A 22,951-nucleotide genomic window follows, 5' to 3' on the forward strand; every position below is an offset into this window, starting at 1 on the left:
GCATGGATGGTTGAAGACAATGCCATTGGGCGATAGCGGTACCACGAAGAAGCTGGTAGTCGTATCGGTGAGAGGCAATGTGTGTCGATTGTGAGTAGAGGTGAAGCCATCGTGAGGAAAGCGGGTTTTGGGCAAAGGGATTGGTAAAAAATCAAATTTGACCTAATTTAATTTTGACTTAGTCAACTTTCCTAATTAATTTTGACCTAATCAACTATCCCAATTTAATTTTGACCTGATTAACTGTTCCAATTCAATTTTGATTTGTTTAAAGTTCTATTTTGATCGATCAAACATAAGTTTGACTTGGTCAAATATATAGAAATTGGTTTTGACCCAATTTTAACCTACCTCAATCAAATGCTTGACCAAAAGCTCAATTTTGACCGTGTTTGGGATTTGATCCGGATTTTGATTTTGACTCCCATCAAAATATAATTTTGATCTAAGTCAATCTTAATTTTGATCGAACCCTATTTTGATCAGCTCCCGCTCAATTTGACTGTTTGATTGATTGGGTTAGTTGTTGGGCCTAACTATGGATAGTCCAATTAATTAGGGTTAAAAATATAAATTATATATTTTTTTATTTTTTTATATGAAATATTGATAATTTTTTATTATTTATGATATTTAAATTTAAATTATTATTTTTCGATATTTATTTAGTTATTCTGATGCATATATTTAAAAATTATGTTATAATATTTATTTTTCGTATAAAAGTATGGTTTATGTTTTATCATTATTATAATCATCGTGAGTTTTTTTATGCTAATTAATATTTAATAATTATTATAACTATTATTAAACTATTTTTATATAAATTATATTAATAAAAATATATTGAATATTATTTAACTTATATGCTTAAGTTTTATCTAATCAGTAATTATTAAAGTGGTCTAAGATTATAAGCTTATGAGGTGTGTATTATAATAAATATTTTATCATTTATATGATATTTTAAATTATCTTTTATAATATTGGATTGGTTTTGTAGCTATCAAATGGTCTAAATGACAATAAAAAATATTCATAATAACATAAATAATTACGAGCTTTAGATAATCTTAAAAGAATATCTATTTCGAATAATTATGTGATTAAGTGACATTACATTATTTTAGATATCCTTTTAGTTTAAGATTGTATATCTAAAGATAATAATAATTTTGAATGAAAATTGAATATGTCAATATATCAGCCAAGATGAAATATGGATAATATTAATGGGTTATCATATTTTTAAAACTTAAATTATTAATATTATTTTATATTTTATAGTGGTATCTCCTTTATGCATTCATATACTTTTAATATCTTTGTATTCTTTTGTTAAAATTATTTAGAATGGTTAGAACATAAACAGTTCATATTAAGTGAATTAGATGTTGAAAGACTTCTAGACCTAACTGATGAAAAATATTATGGAATAAATTAATAAAATTAATACTTGAGAAAAATCTAATAAATTCAATCTAATATTTATAAGATTAAACCGATGACCTATCGTCACCGTGTCGAGTGGGGGAGTGACTTGGCCCTCTTCCTCCACATTGATGCGGTGATCAGTTGGCGTACCAGAATATTTCCTATCAAGAAAGATTTTAGAAGTTCTCATCAATCATTCATTGTAAGCGTATTCTATATTGTAGAGTGATAAATAGTTCAAGTCATTGCTGCAGATAAAACGCATACAGCTCGTAAAACCCGACTCATTTGAATCATATCAGGAAATGACGAGTGGAAACGAAGACCACAAGCCATGAACGACGTGGGCGATCAGTTGTGTGATGGGGAATGCATTCTTGGCCCAACGTAATCCACATAAAACCCCGGTTGCCTGGCTTGGAACAGCACCTGATGTCGCCTCATTCTTCACCTCGATGTCTTATGCACCCTCCACATTAACCTTCTCATGAAAACCCTGAACAAGAGATAAAGATTACAGTGAGATGATCCACAAGGTATTGATCTTGTTGCCAGAGTACGATGCAAAGGATTTGCACCAACCACATCGAAGCCATCATCCGAATCTTCTGGGTTGTTTCGTAGATGGCGGCCACCGTGCAATGGGATAGAGAGAGCTAACAGGAGGATGAAGAATACAGCAACAGAAGACATATCTTGCTGCGCTATGTGGGAGAGAGAGAGAGAGAGAGAACTGAAACTATTTGTGGATGATGGCATCAAAAGCAGCCTTGCATGTGGAGCGGAGAGGAGATATGAAGAGTGCACTGCTCTGCCTGGCACTTGGACTACCCTTCTGATGAGAGAACTAGTTTTGCTGATGCCAAACCAGCAAAACGATAACACGAACATGTCTGAGCTGCGACACGAGGAGAGAGAGAGAGAGAGAGAGAGAGAGAGAGACGTTCCGGTGGTTTGCTAACGTCTCTTCTCTCTCTCTCCTCGTGTCGCAGCTCGGACATGTTCGTGTTATCCTTTTGCTGGTTTGGCATCAGCAAAACTAGTTCTCTCATCAGAAGGGTAGTCCAAGTGCCAGGCAGAGCAGTGCACTCTTCATATCTCCTCTCCGCTCCACATGCAAGGCTGCTTTTGATGCCATCATCCACAAATAGTTTCAGTTCTCTCTCCCACATAGCGCAGCAAGATATGTCTTCTGTTGCTGTATTCTTCATCCTCCTGTTAGCTCTCTCTATCCCATTGCACGGTGGCCGCCATCTACGAAACAACCCAGAAGATTCGGATGATGGCTTCGATGTGGTTGGTGCAAATCCTTTGCATCGTACTCTGGCAACAAGATCAATACCTTGTGGATCATCTCACTGTAATCTTTATCTCTTATTCAGGGTTTTCATGAGAAGGTTAATGTGGAGGGTGCACAAGACATCGAGGTGAAGAATGAGGCGACATCAGGTGCTGTTCCAAGCCGGTCGCTCGTCATGGCTTCATGGGATGTGCCTCGTGGTGGTGGACAACCGAGGCAACCGGGGTTTTATGTGGATTATGTTGGGCCAAGAACGCATTCCCCATCCCACAACTGATACGCCCACGTCCTTCATGGCTTGTTGTCTTCGTTTCCACTCGACATTTCCTGATATGATTCAAATGAGTCGGGTTTTACTAGCTGTATGCGTTTTGTCTGCTGCAATGATTTAGAAACTCTTTATCACTCTACAATATAGAGTAATTATTGATAAAGATTTTTTTGGTAACCAGATCAGCCACCAGCTAATCACCATCGAGGCGTTCACATAGAGGATGAGGGCAGAGTCACTCCCCCACTCGACAACAGCGTGAGAGCAATAATGGCCTATTGGCCCTCATGGACAACAAGTGCACGAGAGATTGTTCAGGTTAATCTTAGTGACCTCTATGAATAATGGTTCTCGGATGGTTGTTTAGGCCCGTTCCCTCTTAATCGGCTTTCATTGACAATAATTCGTAGGAGTTTGTTTAGACCTATCGTCCTCATAGATAAAACACCAAAGGCAGGGCATTACAATGGTTACAAACGGTCTCCTCAAATGTCTAGGTTAGCAAGTCCACTTATTGTATTTTTTTAAGAAATAATCTTAATAGTAATAACTCTTATAATCACTTATCCTAGACTCTCTATTTTTTTCTATAAATAAACAGGATTTATCGCTCTTATAGATAAAACATCAAAGGGAGAGCATTATAGACAGTCTCCACAGTCGCCTAGGTTAGGAAGTTCACTTGTTGTATTTTCTTATGAGATAATTTTAATAGGAATAACTATCATAATCATTTATTCTAGATCTTTTATTTTTTTATATAAATAAACAGGACTATATACAATACGATATGATCGAGATTATAAATTTATTATTATTTTTCTTTAATCTCTATTCCACTACTAATAGTAGTATCGTAAAAAATAGAAAGAGATGATAAGAAAAGTTAAGTTTTCTTGATAAAATGATGTACTGCATTTAATGAATGAAGTGCGTTTTACAAATCAAATAAAGATATTATGAATAATAACAAAATGTGCTAATCTTAATATATTATTATTTAATTTTATATTTTAATATTAATTTATTTCATATAATAGTATAATTATAATTTTATTACTAATATCCTCTTTGAAGCTGTTTGCATTAGTCTCTGACTCATTTTCTCATCAATTTGGTTATTCTCTTCCTCGGCATATATTTATTATTAATTTAATTGTTTTGATATGTGTAAATCCATCAAGTGGAGATCTATTTGGAATTTAGCTTTGCATCTTAATCACTTGAATCTTTAATCTTCTCATGTTACCTTTAGTGTTTCGTCGAAATTATCATGCTACTTAATATGCTAAGAATATATATATATATATACACACAGGATGAATCCATGTGTGCTACTCTCTTTGCTGCACGATGAAGAACATGGAACAGGAAAACTAACCGCCCGGGCCAGTAGAAACCGCCTTTTGCCGCTTCCGCTACAGGTGGATGGAGGGTTTCCCTGTTCCCGATCTCGAGCGGAACAGCTCAGCTGCAGTCGTCCCCTCCCCCAACGTTACGTCACCGCTGCTCTTTGAGCTCGTCATTGATATTGGAGTGCTCGGCACGACAACGGGTAAAAGAGAAATAGAAAGATTATAGTAAAAGGTCAATCAGATGAGCCCCTGTTCTACAGTTATCTCCATCTATCTTATATCTAATGTTCTTATATCGGAGAAGATAGTAATGTTATATATAATTTGATACATGAATAATGGAATTGTCATATCATTATCAATCGCTCTATGAGCATGATTGTCAACCGAGTGTACAACGTGATCGACACGATGATGCTAACCACAATGACTAATATTTTGAATGACTTTCTGATGACTCCTCATATTTGGATAATATCTCATAATTCCATGAAATCATCTTACAAAATAACTCTGGACGAAGACCAATCTCTCTTATTCTCTCCTAATCCTCGTTACTATATTTAACTTAAAATGAATGGCTGACAAACTGTTATGAACAGAAAGTGGGGGGAAAAAAATTAATGTAGACATAAAGAAGTTGCAGCGGAATTGTATGGACGTTTCATATGATGCATGCTTGCTTGCGTTGCAAGTGTCAACCGTCTCGGTTGTCATTCTCAATAGAAAATTCTGCGTTCACCAGAGCAACCTCTCATGCTTATCCATTTACATGACCTTCTTCTCGAGTCACGCCCTACCTTAGTGGCAATTATATATATACATATATATATAACGTAATTATCTGATCTGTTGATTCTTTTAATAGAAGAACTCAGTCAGAAGGATTCGATTGGATGGAACAGCCAAAACGTCCATCTCTCTGGTGCAGTTTCTGCGCATTTTCCAGCGTCAAACTCGATAATTCCATGATAGTTTTCTTTGAAGAACTATGCATACAGCTCATCATCCTCTATCCAATATCACATCCAGGTTGACTTGACTTTAGTGCTCTAACAATTGATTCGAAATTGCTACTTGCATCCGCTCTTGCAATCCTCTCATCTATATATCTCTCTGTGTTTGTACGTCTCCCTTGTCAACTGGCGTTCTCTTTGTTCAGTTGTCATCTCCTTGTTGATCGAAGCTGCTGTAAGTTGTGTTTCTTCAATTTCTGATGATGATGAGTTCCAAATTCGATTCCATTAAATTAGAGAAAAGCATGATTTTGTTATATAAAGTGCTAAGATGTATATGGACTTACTTATTTTCCTATGTTTGTGGATCTATAATTTGATTGGGAATCATATATAATAGTAAAATATAATGTTTCTCTGCTAATTCTTTTGAACTCTTTTATTCGAGGTATTCTAACATTTTATGAGAGTATGGAAGATGTTTCTACTCATTTGAGATTTTTAAGTTACCATGAAGATGAGTATATCATTTTTTTTTTCTGTATAAGAGTTGAATCATATTAAAGCATATACATATGAATTTTTGAAAAAAAAGGCACTTTTTTTCTTTTTTTTTTCTAGGAAAATATATATTTTCAAAATTTTCTAGCAATAATTTTTTTCCTAATACTTGGAATACCTTTTTTTTTTCTTTTTCTAATCGATAGACTGTGTGTTATACTGTTATAATATTTTTAGCAATACTAAAAAAATGTAACATAGTGTTTTTGTACTATATTATGGTGTTTTTGATATGTTAAAAAATATAAAAAAATACTATAACATAATGTAAAAATATTATAACCAACTCGATTTACCCTAATGACTGATTAATGCGAAAATAGGTTTCTTTACTTTACTCGAAAAGTAAAAAGAAAAGAGTGTTTTCAGAAATTATAATATATAAATATATATGTATATATATGCATATATATATAAATATATATGTATATATATATATATATATATATATATATATATATATATATATATATATATATATATATATATATGTATATATGTATATATATCTGTATTAAACCATATATTGGAGTCTACTGGAGCTCGGCCCTTAACAGATCACCGTGTGACGGCAGGGGGGATAAGCCATGGGTCAAATGCTTTGCTGCGTTCAAGTAGGGCAATCTACAGTTGCAATCAAGGAATCATTTGGGAAGTATGATGATGTGCTTCAACCAGGATGCCACTGCTTGCCTTGGGTTTTCGGAAAGAGAATAGCCGGCCGGCTGTCACTCCGGATGAAACAGCTGGATGTGAAGTGTGAGACGAAGACAAAGGTTCGTCCTCTCTCTGCTACTGCTATAAGTCCAACCTGCAGGCATGTTGTTTGAAGAAATTCCGCAACGGTTTTTGATGATGGAGATCGTAGGTAACTCTGAGGTTGGAGGTGGCAAAAACCTTCTGAAGTGCCATAGAGATGTGGAATTTAACATGTTCATGTGATTACGGCCTCTTCCTCTCTGTTGGCTTGTTGGTTTCTATGATCATTTTTCCTTTGCAGGACAATGTGTTCGTCAATGTGGTTGCTTCCATCCAATACCGTGCTCTGCCTGACAAAGCAAATGATGCCTTTTACAAGCTTAGCAACACCCAGTCTCAGATCCAAGCTTATGTGTTCGATGGTATGACCTCGGCATCAGCTTCCCTTTCTTAAGCTAAGAGCTACACTTCACAGCCTTCTTCTTGTCATGTCGCCAGTGATCAGAGCCAGCGTGCCGAAGCTCAACCTGGACGACGCTTTCGAGCAGAAGAACGAGATAGCCCGAGCCGTGGAAGAGGAACTCGAGAAGGCCATGTCTGCCTACGGTTTCGAAATCGTGCAGACTCTCATCGTCGACATCGAGCCAGACGAACATGTGAAACGAGCCATGAACGAGATCAACGCAGGTAAGCTCGTTTTTCGGTTCTGCTTTACCTGTTCGATGAAATGCACCACTGAAACGTAACCGCAGCTGCGAGGTTGAGGGTGGCGGCGAACGAGAAGGCCGAAGCCGAGAAGATCGTGCAGATCAAGAGGGCGGAAGGGGAGGCGGAAGCCAAGTACTTGTCGGGGGTAGGTATCGCCCGGCAGCGCCAGGCGATCGTGGACGGGCTGAGAGACAGCGTGCTGGGTTTCTCGGTGAACGTGCCGGGGACGACTCCGAAGGATGTGTTGGACATGGTGCTCATCACGCAGTACTTCGACACCATGAAGGAGATCGGCGCCAGCTCCAAGTCTACGTCTGTGTTCATCCCCCACGGGCCGGGTGCTGTGCGTGACATCGCCGCGCAGGTCCGAGATGGGCTGCTGCAAGCAGCTCCCCTCCAGTGAGCTACCGCTGCCTGCTTGATACTTTGTGATGTGTAGATAAGTACGTGAGAGATGGAGGAATAGTGTTCAGTTCGTCTTTTATCGCCGTGCTGTGTGTGTGCGTTGTTCTTTCAGAACAAGCGATGAACTCAAATAATTTGGAAATACTCGTACTCAAATAATTTGGAAATAATTTCAGAACAAGCGATGTATTAGAAATTGATGGCATAAATGTCGTGATAAATATGGCTTATCAAAATAAATTATGCCTAAATACACTATAATTAACGAGGGTAACTTTTAGGTCCTGCCTTTGCCTCGTCGATCGTTCTTCTCCACCTCATGCATAGTCACCTTGAACTTGATAATCTTGCCCGTCGATCGTAACTCTTGCCTATTGCTCTCCTCCTCTCCTTTTAGTCATCTGTGCATTCGTGCATAGGCTGGTAGGCAACGCTAACACCCTCTCCCTTGTCATCTATGCCTCCGCACATGGGCTAGCTTCGTCAATTATCCTCTTCTTTGGCGGCCTATATCTTTAAGCATGGGTTAGCAACGCTACTTGTACCTTAGCTCATAAGTCAGCATTGTTGGCCACACCTTTTCAAATTCACAACGACGGCCGATGAGTGGGTGAAAGACTATACTTAAACAAAAACAGAATCTACTTGATTAAAATATATCTTTAATAATAGTAATAATAATATTAATGTGAGCGTTAGTTATCTCCCTTAGGCGTTAAAAAAAAAAAAACATGCAACACAGAGCAAAACAAGCTCAAGTTTGTGGACAGCAAATTGCTATCTCCGGGTCTAAAGCCTAGTCATTCTTGCATCTCTCTTGGACAAGCTTGTTTTGCGTAGCGAAGGCTTCATTCCTTCAGCCAAGCAGGAAGAGATAAAGGTCTTCTCTGTGCCTATAAATTGTGCTGGTCTTGGGGTTTGGCTTCATCGAAGAGCTGCAGTTCATCTCCTTGAGATAAAAAGGTCAGTCACCACTTCGCTGACATTGCTTGAGCTACTCCTGGATTTTGCTTGAGACTCGGGAATCTTCCCCATTTTGTTGCAGATGGCAGATCAAGCGGACGTGAATGGACGTGTTGAGGAGCCCGAAAAGAAAGAGAAGGACAAGAAGAAGAAGGATAAAGAAAAGAGTGCTGATTCCAAGGAAAAGACACAAGATCCAGCCAAGCTGAGGATGAAGCTAGAGAAGCTAGATGCCAAGATTGATGCCTTGAAAGCCAAGAAGGAAGAGATCATAAAGCAGCTGTTTGAGCTTGAGGGAGCTGCCAATAACTAGCATGCAAGAACAGTGCATGTCCCACCATGTTGAGGATGGTGGACGGATGTGCAATGTCAACTTTCTATCTAATTGTTTGTGTTGCGTTTCTTTTGTTCTTTGCTTGTGTTGAAACTTCTTTCAAGTGTAAAAAGCCTTCCACAAATGGAATAGGCAAATTTTGGGAACAGGAAGCAAACCTGCCAGTGCAACAGCCCCAGGGTAATATCATAAGAAAACAAGATCACCTCTCCACAGAATTGTTGAACATAATCACCATTAAGGTGGTCATTGTAAACAGTACACATGGCTTCATAAGCAATTGTAATTCAAACAAAATCTTAGAGAAACAAAATCCCTACAAGTAGAGCATTTATATTCAGCAGCAAATTTCTTGGTAGCATAGGTTCACAAAACACTACTTAACCATATACACTAAGAGCACCTACACAACCAAATATTGTTCTTTACAGCAATTCATCTTTTCTGACACCATATCCGACTACTGATACCTGCATATTATACCTTCGATTCCATCTATACCGAATAAGATGCTACTTTAGAAGACAACTGATAATACAAACAATACCAATCTAAACTGCTGACTCCAATGCCATCCCTTATTTCTTCTGTTCAATGGATGGCGCTACCTTGGAGAAGGCCATCTCTAACTTGGGCAGCAATGTCCCTCACAGCCCCAGGACCATGGGGAATGAACACAGAAGAGGATTTCGAGGAGGCCCCGATCTCCTTCATTGTGTCGAAATACTGTGTCACCAGAACCATGTCCATGACATCCTTAGCTGTGGTTCCTGGCACGTTGACAGAGAAGGCAAGCACGCTGTCCCTCAGGCCATCCACAATGGCCTGGCGTTGCCGTGCTATACCCAAGCCAGACAAGTACTTAGATTCTGCTTCTCCTTCAGCCCGCTTAATCTGCAGTATCTTCTCCGCTTCAGCTTTTTCATTTGCTGCAACTCTCATTCTAGAAGCTGTTGCAATGGGTTAAAACATACATGTAAACCAACAGCACTTACTTTGGAAAACTACGAAAGAACGTATTACAATAGGTTCAAAGCATCTATTTTGACTATGATAACAATCTATACTTGCCTGCATTGATCTCATTCATTGCTTTCTTCACATGATTATCAGGCTCGATATCCACGATTAGTGTTTGAACAATTTTGTAACCATATGATGACATTGCCTGGTCACAGAGACAGAATGCTGAAGAAATGGTAAAAACATAGAGTACAGCAGTAGACAAACCAATTACCTTTCCAAGCTCATCTTCAACAGCTCTAGCGATATCATTCTTCTGCTCAAACACATCATCCAAATTCAGCTTTGGAACACTAGCCCTGATGACTGAAGAAGTGGTACAAAATGTCTGTTAGGCACCTGGTATGTATGGTCCTGTGTTTCACTATGCACATGAGAAGCGGGGTCCATGTATCTCCAATAAAACCAGTTCTATGGATGGTCCCAAGTCCAATAATATTACAAGATTCACATTTTAGAGGATCCAAGAGTAGCAGGTAAAAGCAAAGAATAAAGTCCATCTGACTGTAGTAGCAAGAAAATAAAAAATGATTCCAGTTACATGTTTCTGTTTTCTAACAGAGGATTGCAGACATGAATGTCTCGATCTAAGAAAACAAGTATTGGACATTGGAAAAGCAAGAATCAATCAGGTGTAATCCTAGGTAAAGCAGAGCTTTGAAAGCTTCATCTTGTAAGGAACATGACCATTTTAAAATTTAAATTTTTTGTTCAATAACATCCTAATAGAAATTTACCCTTTTCAGTGGTGGCCTTCCGATCAGAATATCAATGAAAAGAGTGGCATGCATAATGTATAGTACTAATATAGGTGGAGAATATTTTTTGAAGGGCCTAGCATCAAGTAATTCAAGATGTGGTCCACCGGCCATCTCAATCTTATACGGAGCTTTGAAAATCACAAAAGCTTTTGTCCAATATTAATATATAAATATGGATGCAACATATTTAGCAACAGCAACAATGCTAAATATTATGGAAACAGCCTCCCTATCTGAACGTCGATCTTCCCTAGACACCACATCGGCAGAGACATTGTGCTTTAAACCACCTTGTTATATGATAAGTGATGCTTTAGACTCTTACATGCACATCACTAGCAATATAAGAATTGTGCATCAGAGCTTCTCTGAGATGAAAATTAAGAATACAATCTCAAGAAAAAAGTAAAGAAATTAAAGAATTCAAGCACGTTTTAAGTCATTTTGCAGAAGACACTAGAAAAGTCCACTCTAGGGTACCACAACGAAATTAACAAGACTGAATGTATCAGAATCTTAGTGAGACTAAAGGATTTGATGCTAAATTGTGAAACCGAATAACATCACCATCAAAAACATAGGATTGGATTTGCTCCTTTGTGTTGCTGAGCCTGTAGAATGCATCAGATGCCTGGTCAGCAAGAGCATTGTATTGGATAGAAGCAACAACCGTAACAAATACATTATCCTGAAACAAGAAGGAAAACCACATTAAGTGGTGTGGTATGTATACTTCATGACTAGCATTTGCAAATTAAAGAATAATAAAAATATAGAACCTACATGCCCCAAGAACGGTAAAAGCTTAAACGTACATTTTGTCTCTATAGAATTTAATTGTTTGGGTGTATGAAAATTCAGACAGGAACTTAACTGATTTCACATTTTTGTCTCTGAAAATGATTACTTGAGTACATCAGAGTTCACACAGGAACTTAACTGATTAAAGATGCTCTCTGTTTGCTATTTGTTGACTTTTCTTTGAACGTTTTAACTTTTAAGCAGTTCCAAATTTTCCGGCTTATACTGTTTGTACATACAGAGGATTTGATGACAACATTCGGAAAAGTGTGCAAAGATGTGATGAAGATGAAAAAGGCTACAAACCTTTGTCTTTGTTTCGCAACGAACATCAAGTTGTTGCACACGGAGTGAAAGATAACCAGCAATCTGTTTCCCCAAACACCATGGCAGGAAGTGGCATCCAGGCTCAAGCACATGATCAAACTTCCCAAAAGTTTCTCTCATGGCCACAGTTGACTGGTCCACTTGAATGCAACAAAATGCCTGGCCCATTGCTGTCTAGATGACATAAAAAGTAGCATGTAGAATTAATTAAACTTAACCAAGACAAATGAGACTCATACACCAGATGGATCTAAAAAAACCAACATCCCAGACTAAGACTGGTGATTACCAAAAGTGACTTCTACATTCAAAGAAAATCCAAATTACAAACTACCACAGTTTGCTAGATCAACTTAATGATAGTAGGAAGCCACCAAACCCAATTACATGTGCAAACCATATGCTCCAAAAAAATTGAATAAAGAACACACCAAGTAAGTCAAATTCTTATCATAAACTATTATTTTAAATTACACTGTATCAGAAAATTGAAATGTTCCCAAAGAAAAGATGCACTCAACTTTAGCAGGATCACATTCTGCCAAAGTAAATCCATCAATGATACTTGATATTCCAAGTTTAAAAAAAAAAGGGGGGGAGGGGAGGGACAAATCTGAAGCCACATCTTCCCCAAAACCCTGCGTAAATTACTTCATTCAATAACCAGGAAGTCTCCTTTGATGGTAACTAAAAGTTCGAAGCAGAAATTTAACAACAAAATAACCAAACCTAGAAAAGTAAATAAACATAACTGCCAAATTATTGTTCACCATGACCCAATTGATCAGCTCGCGGAGTCTACCACAAGCAAAAGATATCATCTTAAGAGTAACCAGGTCAAGATGACGAGAGACAAGTGCTACCAGTTCAGGTTGCAGCACGTCAAGACCATCCTAGCTGGAACGCCAAAAAGAGAACTCTCTTTTCCGGTCTTCGTTTATTCAATTCATGAAGGATACAAAGCCAGCCAAGTACGAGAGGCAGGGGGAATAATAAAAATCGCGACTTTTTTTATTCATGGAGATGCCACATGATAATGTAATGAACATCTTAGACCAAAGGAACGAGAGAACCACCAACAAATTAAAGTAGAGAACGAAGGAGGAGCAGGAAGCTGTCTCCTCACCTGATCGAGTGGTGAAGGGCGAATCAGAGATGGAAGAGGAGGAGGAGGCGATTAGGGTTATTATAAAGAGAGAAAAGGGAATTGTCGCTTTGGTAAAGTGGTGGAGAGGGCGACCGGCGCGGTGGTGGCTTTCCGTTTCGTTTCGAGCGCATTTCTTGATGCCTTCCGAGCAATGACGCTGTGCTTGAATCACACGACACGGGCGGCGGGTGCCAAGCTTCCTGCGAAGCGCCACGGCTACAATATGTTCGGTGGGGCCCCGATTCCCCCACCCCCACCCACACCCCAAACCAAGGGAGAGAACAAAAGGCGGAAGGGGGAGCGGAGATACTTGTTGGGGTGTTTTACGTAAAGGAAAGAAAAGCTACTCGAGGTTTTCCACGTGTCAATTTCTGTCGCGATTTCTCCAAATAACTATCGACTGTTACAAAGAACAAATCCCAACACTCCACGACAGTAAAACATTTTCCATTTAAGTTTATCTTAGATTTATGAGTACGATACTTCATCGGATCTAATGCATCTCTCTCTCTCTCTCTCTCTCTCTCTCTCTCTCTCTATATATATATATATATATATATATATATAGTTTATCCAAAACAAATGTACAAAATAGGTGCAGAACGTAATGGATCATTTGCTCTCCAACCAACAATCATATTTTATTGTTAGTTTCAAAAGCAGGATGAGGTCAAAAAAAAATCTGAGATGTCATCAAGCCATGTCTGTTTCTGGTTCAGAGATGACTGACTTCAAGAGGCTCCTTCTCGGTATCCCACACCAAATTTGTTTCATACTCTGAAACATATTCCTGTAAAACATATTTGAATGTGAAGGATTTTAAGAAGAGAAGTCTCCATAAAACAAAAATATATGAGTTGATATGATACGATATGGTCGATATTCAAAATCAATCAAGACTCGACACATAAAGCCCGGTTCATCAAAATATTTTTATTTTAGGAATATTGCCCTAACTTCGCTGGACTCGTCGTAAAGATGTCATCCTGAAAAGCATCCATCTCTTGGAAGATCGAATTCTCAGGTTCTCCCTGTCAAAATGAAACTGTACCTTTTCTATCGAGTCCCACGAAGATTATTGTTTTAATCAATTGAAGGATGATACATGAATGTTATTAAATCATTGCACCTCATCAGCCAAAGGTTTCACCCAAAAAGAGTTCAAGAAGAAGGATGATGATAAAGTCACCTCAAACTTTCTGATGAGTTCCTTGGCTGATGGTGCAGATATGATGATGTTGCGAGCAGCTCGAGTGATGAACCCTTCGTCGACAGCCATATCGACGAAGAACAAGAGTGAATCGTAAAAACCATCGATGTTTAAGAGCCCAACCTGTTAACCATAGATAGACAACAAGTAAGAAATGAGCAATGACCTTGATTGACTTATAGAGAACTTGAGATTTAGTATTTTTGGATTTAACAAAATTAATGAGCTACTTATTCTATCATGTCCAATCATACAAATATAACTACCTACTCTAGAAAAAATCAATCTTCATCTATTACACACAAAAAAAAAAACAAAGTTAATATGTAATCATATAATAGGGACAAATCATTTATCTTTGACACCGTCTGTCACAAAAAAAAAAGAGTAAGAAACTCATCTCACCTAATAAAGCCGATAGCATTGACAACGACTACTAATGTTGTTGAAGTCATACTCGATTACACCGAATATGATCCACTTAGGGTGCACAAGTAAATTATTATTCGAGTCACATCGCCATGTAAAAAAGCCTTCGATCACAGATTTTGTTATCCGCAAAAGGAAGAAGAACAATTCTCATCATGTGTAACTTTTCCTCATTTTCCGATAAAATCATGTGAAAGCTTTAGTATCTCTTTGGATCATTCTAATCATAATACAAATGAAGTCTTCGATTTGGAACAAAAATACTAATTGCTATTGACTAAAACTTTGCTTTACCGGTTTCTTGTGGATTCCCAGCTGAGCCCATGTAACGACCTCAAGAAGTTCTTCAAGCGTTCCATACCCACCTACGAATTATAAATGCTTGAAATTGAGATGGTGATACGGCTAAAATGGCACATCAAATTGTCATGAGCTCACCTACTCGGAGCTAAAGACGAAGAGATGATAGATACCAGGCAATGCAATGAAGGCATCAGCTCGGCGAGCTGTCTCAGCTTTCCTTTCATGCATGTCGGAAACAATTTGAACTTCTCCGACAGTTTGACCGGTTATGTACTGCAATCAGATCAAGCAGCTAATGTTAACACTACATGTAATTAGCAAAGTAGGAAGGGAAAGTGAAATATCACCCACCCACACCTCAGGTAATAGTGATCGGTTCCAATTTGGTAGGGGTGAGAAGGCTTTCAAACCAAGAGAAAAATCTCGGAGATCATTAATCAAGGAATACATTAAAAGGTCAATATAAAATTTATGTGGTTCGACAACCCTTAGCCATAATATTTTTACTATATGAGAAAAAAATTGAAGAGAATATCTTTCTTTCTTCTCTTGAGTACTTAACCCAAATCCAAAACTCTTGTACTTCTCTTACATAATTCACTTCCCAACCCTCTGATCTGCTAGAGAAATTTGTATGAGCACCCAAAGTGTTGTCTCTTGTGTCTCTCCAAAACTTTGAGATACATAGGATATTTGTAGAAATAAATCATAATTAATTAAGGATTATTTGTTTACTTAAATTTCTAATCATCATCCTAATCCGTAAGTAATTTCGAATCAAATTAGTGCCCTAAAATACACAACAAAATATCACAACATACAACACTGATGTGGTTTTTCACCTTCATTCCTTTTCTTCTGAAAAGGATCTTTGGATATCTATCAAAAAGGTAGGTAGTAATCAAGTTATAAGAATACACGAGAGCACGACATAGATGAGCATATGGTTTGAGAAAGACAAAAGGAAGGAGAGTCCAGAATGCAAACAACTCTACATGCAGTTTCCAGGAACAAGCTACAGTCATGTACTTTCAAAAGCTTGCGAAATCTACTACCGCAAAGAATTCCCTACCAAGCACACGATCTGTCGTCCCCAAAGCACATCAAACCTTGTCATGATGCAGAAGGTATACATAATTAAGATATATCATATATAATTAATTCAGTGGTGCAGACAAGATCAAGGAACTCACCTCTCCTGCCATGGAGGACTTGGTAATGACCCTGTCAAATCACAAGTGGAAACAGACATGAACAAACCAGCAACTTGAGAATAAGAAAGATCCATCCACCGATCCACATGTCATGGACCAAACCATGGGGACAAAAAAAAGGAGGAGAGCGAGCTTCGAGGAAAGAGGATGACTGGGCGTGAGGGAATACCCCAAGACATGGCGGCCTCCTTCATGCACTGCTTGGCAAACGATGCCCATTAATCCTATGCTGCCTCCCCCATACACCAAATCAATGCCACTCTCCACCTATGCAACACCAAATTAACCTGTCGTATATGTATTATGATAGAGGAAAAGGAGGCAGCTGAGTTCTAAGCAAGTACATGGAACCAAGACTTATCTCCGAGAGCAAAAGAAAGGAGATGAGTACTACATGCAAGACCTTAGCTGGGTTCTAAGCAAAGAAAGAACGGCTACCGCTACAGATGATGAAAAGCTCGAGAAGGTAACAAGAATCCAAAGTCATAGTTCTTGGAAGAACATAGACATCTGAATCCTCATAAACCCATCATAAAACGAGGGATTGGAAAGAAAGCAGCCATTTCTCTTGTTTTCTTCTCTTGTTTATATTATATTATATATATATATATATATATATATATATATATATAGAGAGAGAGAGAGAGAGAGAGAGAGAGAGAGAGAGTCACAACTTGGGTTTGTTTAGGGTGTTGCGTGTGGTCTTTGGAAACGGAACAAGGATGGATTGCGTTACCAGCTGCCTTCCGAGCTCGATGGCGGCCTCCTGGTAAATGGCCTTCCGCCCTGGTTGGTTCCCGCAGAAGACGCAGATCTTTCTAAACCTCGATCTCTTCTCTTCCACCACCGCCGTCACCTCAACCTCCTTCCCTTTCTCCCCTTCCATTCCCGTTCTCCTCTCAGCTCTTTCTCTCTATCGTGGGGAGTCTCAAAGCGAGACCATCGTTCTTTATATAGAAGAGGGAGAGGGGGAGTGGGGAGGTGACAAAGCTAGGAAGGAAAATAATGGTGGATTCGACGGCGGATCACGTGTGTTTTGTTGACGATAGTGGAGAGTGGCTGGTGTCCGCCAGTAGAACACCGCGTCTTTTGTGGGCTGCTACAAATGAGAGGGCTACGTATTTGGTATGAATTCCAGATTTGTCATATACAATCGACTGTTCACGTCTCAATGCTACGTAAACCCACCGGAGAAAGAAGTCACATGTATTGTAACCTGACCGCCCCCCCCCCACCCCCTCGCCCGATTGGAGAGGTCAAGGGCCCCATCGGTGGGTCCCACACGTCACTCGCGCCGATTCGCTACTTTCGACAGGCAAGCTTGGCGGCCGTGAATCGCGGAGTTCGAACCGAACCCGGTTCACGAGAGGGCAATCGGCGGTCGACGTCGACGACATCGTTCGGTTCACTGCACCGCCCCCTGTGACTTCGTATGCCGTGGAAGGGTGGCAGCATATGAGAAGCAACAGTGAGTGCTGCAATCATCATGCTGAATTGCGTGAAGGACATGTCATGTCGTGTGTTAAATTCCGGTGCAGAGATAATGCTCTTCCGGAGAGACTCCTTTTTAGCTTCCCGAGAAGAACCAAACCCCATAGCCGCCTGCTGCCGGAGACCCAATTCACTTTGTCTGGATTCGATGGATGGACGGACGGATTGCTACGGATGCAGATTTTTTTTTGGCGGCGTCTGTCCGAGTTCGTTTAAATTAAATTTATGCATCTTTTAATCGGCCTTAATTCACCCAAATAAACGAAAACGTTGACTGTTCTGATTATGATTTATTTATAGGCGAATAATTTACTTTTCGAATAAAGTTATAGGAACTCACCCGCTTCACTGCAATCACATTTCATAAACCGATCAAAAGAGGAAACGGATTCGGACTTCTTTTATAGAATCCGACCCGTTTTAACCATGCCAATTATTACATGGTATATTCCTTAGCGTAATATTCTTTCGAGATTCTCTCTCTCTCGGAATAAACGAGTCGCAGAATCCATACCATCGATGCCGAAGGTGGCGGCGGCTTCCTGCGTGTGCGGTGTGAATGGACGAGGCAAGACGTGGAGGGCGGCGGCGCCCGGGGCTGAAGCTCCTTCTCTTCCTCCACGCTTCCCTCTTCCTCAACGTCTTCTTCTTCTGCTACCTCGTCCTGTCCCGCCACCAGCCGCCGCCTGGGTGGGCTCGCTCCGCCGCCAGGGACGCCGAGGCCGTCGCCGCGATCGACTGCTCTGGCCACGGCCGCGCCTTTCTGGCCGGCGGAGGTCTCCCCGCGTGCGAGTGCAACGCGTGCTACTCCGGCGACGACTGCTCCCAGCTGCTGCTCGACTGCCCCGCCGACGCCGACAGGTGAGATGCCCGTTCCCAATTCTGCATGGTATCAACGTCGCCGACGCGATAATTCAAATCTCGTTAAGAGAAGAACAGAAAGAAGTTCTTGTTTGGCTCAATGGTGTTTGATCAGCTCATGAAACAAGCGAGTGATTCTTGCTTGCCTTCGCAGTGAGGATCCATTGTTTTTGGAGCCATACTGGCAGCAGCATGCATCAACCAGCTCGATCGTCTTGCCAGGATGGCAGTGCATGAGTTCTCAGACCATGGGCGGTGACTTCATTTCCGCCGAGCTCGACAGGCATGTTCGTCTCCTTCACAAAGCTGCGGAGAACGCAATCACGGATGGAAAGTTCATCCTCTTTGGATCAGAGGTAGCCGAGCTCCTCCATGCTCTGGTTCACGCCCTCTCTGCCGACAATGCCTCCTCATCCCCTGCATGTCTCGTTGCATCGGCTCCCCACAACCCAGTAAGTATCCTGCAATTCTCAACAGCTTATTTAGCTTCAAACACATTCATCAGCACACACATCAGTCAAACCTATCAGAAAATGTAATTTGCTGAGCATGAACAACACTGTAACAACACAATTCTAAGATTGGTGTAGTGATCAACCTTTCAATTGCTTATGCAGAGACCATAAAGTTAGTATGAAGTTATACTTTCTTCTGGTATTCATTTGCAGTTTGGAAGAAGACAACATGAATGTATAGGAATTAGATCTAATTATGTGAAAGGATCAGTCTCACCTGCAACAAAGATCATTGAGTATGTCACTTCGCCGAACGATCCAGATGGGCTCTTGCAGCAATCTGTTCTCGGTGCATCGGCAGTGATCCATGATCATGCCTATTTTTGGCCTCACTATTCATCAATACCAGCTCCAGCAGATGAAGATATTATGCTGTTTACCATTTCCAAGATCTCAGGCCATGCTGGTATCAGGCTTTGGTATGTTCCTCCTCATACACTTCAATGCATTTTGTGCCATGAAACTTCCTAGTTTAAAGCAACAGTAACATACTTGCAGCTTCACCTATTGGGCTTGAGTAAGACTTGGAGGACAAGCAGTGATGGAAATCCTAGCTGTGACTGAGTTCTGATAAATTGTTGCTCCATAGCCTACAAACATCAACATTAGAAAGAAACAGAGCAAAAACTTATTGTAACAACAATTGTTTTTCTCTTTTCCTTCAAAGATAATAAATTAATCACCAGCGATCTTGTAGACAAGTTGACAATGTCCTAAAGCCAAAAGCTAATCAGGATTAAATAAATAGCATCATTACACAACAATCTCTTTTATTAGGCAAAAATGATAATATAGTTCTTTGCTGTATTTTCACTCTGATGTAGGTGGGCAGTAATAAAGGATCAGAAAACATACCAGAAAGCTGCAGAATACATGTCTTTGAACACCATGGTTGTTTCTTGTGATGTCCAACTAAGAGTTCTGAAGCTCATCAGAGTGGTGATAGCAGAGATGGGAAAAGGAGGAGGCATTTTCGAATTTGGTTACAAGACACTGAAGACGAGGTGGAGCAAATTGCATAAGCTCATCTCCTCTTCCAATCGTTTCTCTATCCAACCACTCCTTCCTCGTTATTGCAACTACTTCAAAAGGATCCGAGACCCATCTCCAGGTAATAATGAGGAAAAAAAGCTACCATCTTCCCTTAAGAAGGATTACTGAAGCAGTTTTTAGATATTACTAACACTCAATCATTCAGCTTATGCTTGGCTAAAGTGCGAGACGGAGGAAGACAAGGACTGCTATTCTGTGCTTAAGACATCGGGCATCACCTCGCGCTCTGGTACACTCTTTGAAGCCAACAGCCATTACACACGCCTAAGCCTTGTTAAGACAGAAGATGACTTTGATTTGTTGACGATGAGGATGGAGGCTCTCTTATCCAAGGAGTTGATTGCATCCTCGTGAGACCCTGAACAAGCAATCAGGAGTGTCAGTACTTGTATTCATGCATCTTTGTTGTTGTATCGCTTGCTCATATTAGCTAGCAACTATGAGATCCTCGGTTTATCAAACTAGATTGTATCATGCTTGGACAAATAAAAACTGGTTTATTCAGCAATGACTTGTATTTTGTTAACACATTTTATGACACCTATGTGATCAAAGTGAGTGTAAACGGCCATATATGAAGATGTAGGATAACCCAAAAGATTGTTCCACGGAATACCAGCATAATAATTCTCCAGTGACATAAGTACAAGGTTTGTGCACCTACCTCTCCTTCAGGCTTGCTCAACTGAGTCCATTTTGAAGGCTCAATCTCCTTAGATTTGATGTCATTTACGGCATCCTTGTAATAGAACTGGTGAATTGAGCAGAATTACTTTTCAGCATTGATAATTGAATCACACCATTTCAACTTCTGTTCTTCATTCTCATCTCCCAGAGTTGCCCTTCAACATCTTTAGCCTCGAGAGAAGTAATCCATATCACTCTACTGTCTGTATCTCCAATGTAAATATAATGGACCAATCACTGCCAACATCCTTCGATCTGATAGAGTAGTTCTATTTCTTCTGAATCCTTCAAGTCAAAGCAAGTCCAATTTGAGGTACGAGCATTCTGAAACAAAGATCGATCCTTTTCCTTCCCCACCCAAAAGCTTCATTGTCAAAGAATGGATCCGCTTTGTGGCCACTAGAGATCGTAAGCAACCACAAGATTTTAGCACAGTACTACTCAAAGAGATCCCGTAGGGATTCTCGAAGAGCCTCACAACGCGGAGGGGCTCATCGTTCGACGCAGAGCAAGACATCATGGCTGCCCACGAGAACACGTTGCGGTCGCCCGAAGGACTGGAATCAAACAGATACCGCGCTTCCGTAACGCGAATCGACCTCGAGAATCGATCGATCATCGCCGTGTAGGACGTCGCACTCGTCGGAGGCATTTCGGCGAACAACTTCGAGGCAGAATCCAAGCGGCCCGAGTCGAGGAGGACGGACAGCACTGCGTTGCCGGAGACCTGGATTCTTTGGGCCTTCCCTACGTGGCCACTCTTCCAGAACACCATCATCATCTTCGAGGGGAGGAGCGGAGGCGTGGCAACAAGCCCATGTCTCGTGGACGGCGAGCGGATGCATTTCGACCGAGAAATTTCACCACGGTAGAGGTTTATATGTTTCTCGACACGGCCGAGCCGAACCACCCCGCTGCTCGTCGCGGCTGAGGTAGTTAACATAACGAGACCTTTTTAGCTTTAAATGGGCCGGGCTTATTCCCAGAAAACAGCAACGTGATCCAGTGGCCCACAACGAAGGTGTTTGATGAAATGCGCATCCTGAGACATTGTCACCTCCATCAATATGGCCAATGCATCTCCCAATTTGTGCTGGATGATCACCTATCGATCTCTCTTGCGCCCCTTGAAAACCCGTTGAGGAATCCACTGATTTCTTAGTGGGGATTGGCTGCTTCTGAGAGGAAATGACTGTTGTTCCCCATATTGGAGAATCAACTCTTAAAGTCATCTTCCGCTGCAAAACAGCCCAAATTGATAGGGAAGTTCATGATGAAAGCGAATGCTTCCTTTTATTGATAAGAGTTTACACTCCTCATAGACAATAGAAGTTGTCTTGACTTCATAATTTGAATTGAGATGCAGCTTCATAAGTCCCTGTTGTGTTTGGTATATGATTTGATGTAGGATTGACCCATCTTGACCAGTACATCTGATATAGTTTAGGGAGACTTGTTTGATGATCTGGTGCCACATTACATGAAGCTCCAGCTGATGCAACACCTTGGCAGAATCCCAGAATTCAACATCTACCTGCAAGTACAGCGGGAAACATACCCAACAAACTTGTTGTACATATTGATGAGCATTTTGTCAAACACTTGGTTTACTTGCAAACTAGACAATTTACAAGCAACTTGATAATAGGCTAAAGTAATGTGTGTGTGTGTGTGTTGGGGGGAGGGAGGGAGAGAGAGAGAGAGAGAGAGAGAGAGAGAGAGAGAGAGAGAGAGATGGGAGGGAATTCTAACAGTTGTTTCTTTGTTCATTCTGATACATACAGAGACCTTCCATTGATCAAGTAGCAAGTAAGGGTCATGAAGAATTGCTTGGCCATCTTTGTTGGTTGGTTGATATAAAGAATTGATTCTAAATGTCAAGTGGTGGAGAATGTGCATGGAAGATGTGGGTGAGCTTTCTTCTTGGTTGGCACCACACATGACATGCTCCATTATGTCCCACTCCACAGATAAGCCTGAGCTGGATTTTGGAGCCTTGGACTGTCACTTTCAGAAGGAGATCAGAAATGTGTTTATTCAATGAAAAAAAAATGATGAAATATGGAAAGAAATATGATAGCATTTAGCTTCTTCTATGAGAAATTTTAATTTATTTCTCAAATTTCTTCAAAATTGTTATTCT

At 40.2% G+C, this 22,951-nt stretch overlaps 4 protein-coding genes and 1 long non-coding RNA gene across 7 annotated transcripts; 2 read left to right on the top strand and 3 right to left on the bottom strand.

Moving 5' to 3' along the window:
* The first annotated feature begins 5,393 nt into the window (after positions 1 to 5,393).
* LOC135639926 (hypersensitive-induced response protein-like protein 1) lies at positions 5,394 to 7,870 on the top strand. The gene is made up of 5 exons (XM_065153947.1): positions 5,394 to 5,551; positions 6,453 to 6,653; positions 6,878 to 6,998; positions 7,075 to 7,263; positions 7,329 to 7,870. The coding sequence occupies exons 2-5, from the start codon at positions 6,465 to 6,467 to the stop codon at positions 7,685 to 7,687; spliced, it is 858 nt and encodes a 285-aa protein (XP_065010019.1). The 5' UTR covers positions 5,394 to 5,551; positions 6,453 to 6,464; the 3' UTR covers positions 7,688 to 7,870.
* Positions 7,871 to 9,285: 1,415 nt separating this feature from the next.
* Positions 9,286 to 13,262, bottom strand: LOC135641827 (hypersensitive-induced response protein 1-like). 2 transcript variants are annotated; one of them, XM_065157582.1, is made up of 6 exons: positions 13,025 to 13,262; positions 11,878 to 12,068; positions 11,338 to 11,458; positions 10,224 to 10,315; positions 10,058 to 10,154; positions 9,286 to 9,936 (listed from the first exon to the last, which is right to left on the bottom strand). In XM_065157582.1, exons 2-6 carry the CDS (start codon positions 12,064 to 12,066, stop codon positions 9,578 to 9,580), a joined length of 858 nt encoding a protein of 285 aa, XP_065013654.1. In that variant the 5' UTR covers positions 12,067 to 12,068; positions 13,025 to 13,262; the 3' UTR covers positions 9,286 to 9,577. The 2 variants fall into 2 exon arrangements, with proteins under 2 accessions (XP_065013654.1, XP_065013653.1); XM_065157581.1 differs by having other exon boundaries at positions 11,878 to 12,072; positions 13,025 to 13,258.
* Positions 13,263 to 13,419: 157 nt separating this feature from the next.
* LOC135581635 (cytokinin riboside 5'-monophosphate phosphoribohydrolase LOG-like) lies at positions 13,420 to 17,215 on the bottom strand. 2 transcript variants are annotated; one of them, XM_065157583.1, is made up of 7 exons: positions 16,938 to 17,195; positions 16,371 to 16,468; positions 16,181 to 16,211; positions 15,158 to 15,260; positions 14,979 to 15,049; positions 14,235 to 14,378; positions 13,432 to 13,835 (listed from the first exon to the last, which is right to left on the bottom strand). In XM_065157583.1, the coding sequence occupies exons 1-7, from the start codon at positions 17,085 to 17,087 to the stop codon at positions 13,761 to 13,763; spliced, it is 672 nt and encodes a 223-aa protein (XP_065013655.1). In that variant the 5' UTR covers positions 17,088 to 17,195; the 3' UTR covers positions 13,432 to 13,760. The 2 variants fall into 2 exon arrangements, with proteins under 2 accessions (XP_065013656.1, XP_065013655.1); XM_065157584.1 differs by lacking the exons at positions 16,181 to 16,211; positions 16,371 to 16,468 and having other exon boundaries at positions 13,420 to 13,835; positions 16,938 to 17,215.
* An 855-nt stretch (positions 17,216 to 18,070) lies between these two features.
* LOC103990004 (tryptophan aminotransferase-related protein 4) lies at positions 18,071 to 20,629 on the top strand. The gene is made up of 5 exons (XM_009409003.3): positions 18,071 to 18,553; positions 18,708 to 19,005; positions 19,222 to 19,487; positions 19,893 to 20,179; positions 20,267 to 20,629. The coding sequence occupies exons 1-5, from the start codon at positions 18,252 to 18,254 to the stop codon at positions 20,473 to 20,475; spliced, it is 1,362 nt and encodes a 453-aa protein (XP_009407278.2). The 5' UTR covers positions 18,071 to 18,251; the 3' UTR covers positions 20,476 to 20,629.
* LOC135640228 (uncharacterized) lies at positions 18,437 to 22,589 on the bottom strand. The gene is made up of 5 exons (XR_010497211.1): positions 20,786 to 22,589; positions 19,924 to 20,479; positions 19,286 to 19,658; positions 18,700 to 19,014; positions 18,437 to 18,574 (listed from the first exon to the last, which is right to left on the bottom strand). It is a non-coding gene; the product is annotated as an uncharacterized LOC135640228 (long non-coding RNA).
* Between the last annotated feature and the right edge of the window lie 362 nt (positions 22,590 to 22,951).

Source organism: Musa acuminata, chromosome BXJ3-6, assembly GCF_036884655.1.
Source record: "Musa acuminata AAA Group cultivar baxijiao chromosome BXJ3-6, Cavendish_Baxijiao_AAA, whole genome shotgun sequence".
NCBI lineage: Eukaryota > Viridiplantae > Streptophyta > Magnoliopsida > Zingiberales > Musaceae > Musa > Musa acuminata.

Bases quoted from the DNA above. Each gene is read 5' to 3' on its own strand.
- LOC135639926 (XM_065153947.1), top strand. From the start codon at position 6,465: ATGGGTCAAATGCTTTGCTGCGTTCAAGTAGGGCAATCTACAGTTGCA. The intron at 6,999-7,074 runs GTATGACCTCGG...TCATGTCGCCAG, and splicing joins CCAAGCTTATGTGTTCGATG to TGATCAGAGCCAGCGTGCCG. The intron at 7,264-7,328 runs GTAAGCTCGTTT...ACGTAACCGCAG, and splicing joins CATGAACGAGATCAACGCAG to CTGCGAGGTTGAGGGTGGCG.
- LOC135641827 (XM_065157582.1), bottom strand. From the start codon at position 12,066: ATGGGCCAGGCATTTTGTTGCATTCAAGTGGACCAGTCAACTGTGGCC. The intron at 10,316-11,337 runs GTGATGTTATTC...CCACTTCTTCAG, and splicing joins CCAATCCTATGTTTTTGATG to TCATCAGGGCTAGTGTTCCA. The intron at 10,155-10,223 runs GTAATTGGTTTG...CTCTGTGACCAG, and splicing joins TTGAAGATGAGCTTGGAAAG to GCAATGTCATCATATGGTTA.
- LOC135581635 (XM_065157583.1), bottom strand. From the start codon at position 17,087: ATGGAAGGGGAGAAAGGGAAGGAGGTTGAGGTGACGGCGGTGGTGGAA. The intron at 16,469-16,937 runs GTAACGCAATCC...GGTGTTGCATAG, and splicing joins TCGAGCTCGGAAGGCAGCTG to GTGGAGAGTGGCATTGATTT. The intron at 15,050-15,157 runs GTATCTATCATC...TATAATTCGTAG, and splicing joins TGCCTTCATTGCATTGCCTG to GTGGGTATGGAACGCTTGAA.
- LOC103990004 (XM_009409003.3), top strand. From the start codon at position 18,252: ATGGACGAGGCAAGACGTGGAGGGCGGCGGCGCCCGGGGCTGAAGCTC. The intron at 18,554-18,707 runs GTGAGATGCCCG...TTGCCTTCGCAG, and splicing joins TGCCCCGCCGACGCCGACAG to TGAGGATCCATTGTTTTTGG. The intron at 20,180-20,266 runs GTAATAATGAGG...TCAATCATTCAG, and splicing joins GATCCGAGACCCATCTCCAG to CTTATGCTTGGCTAAAGTGC.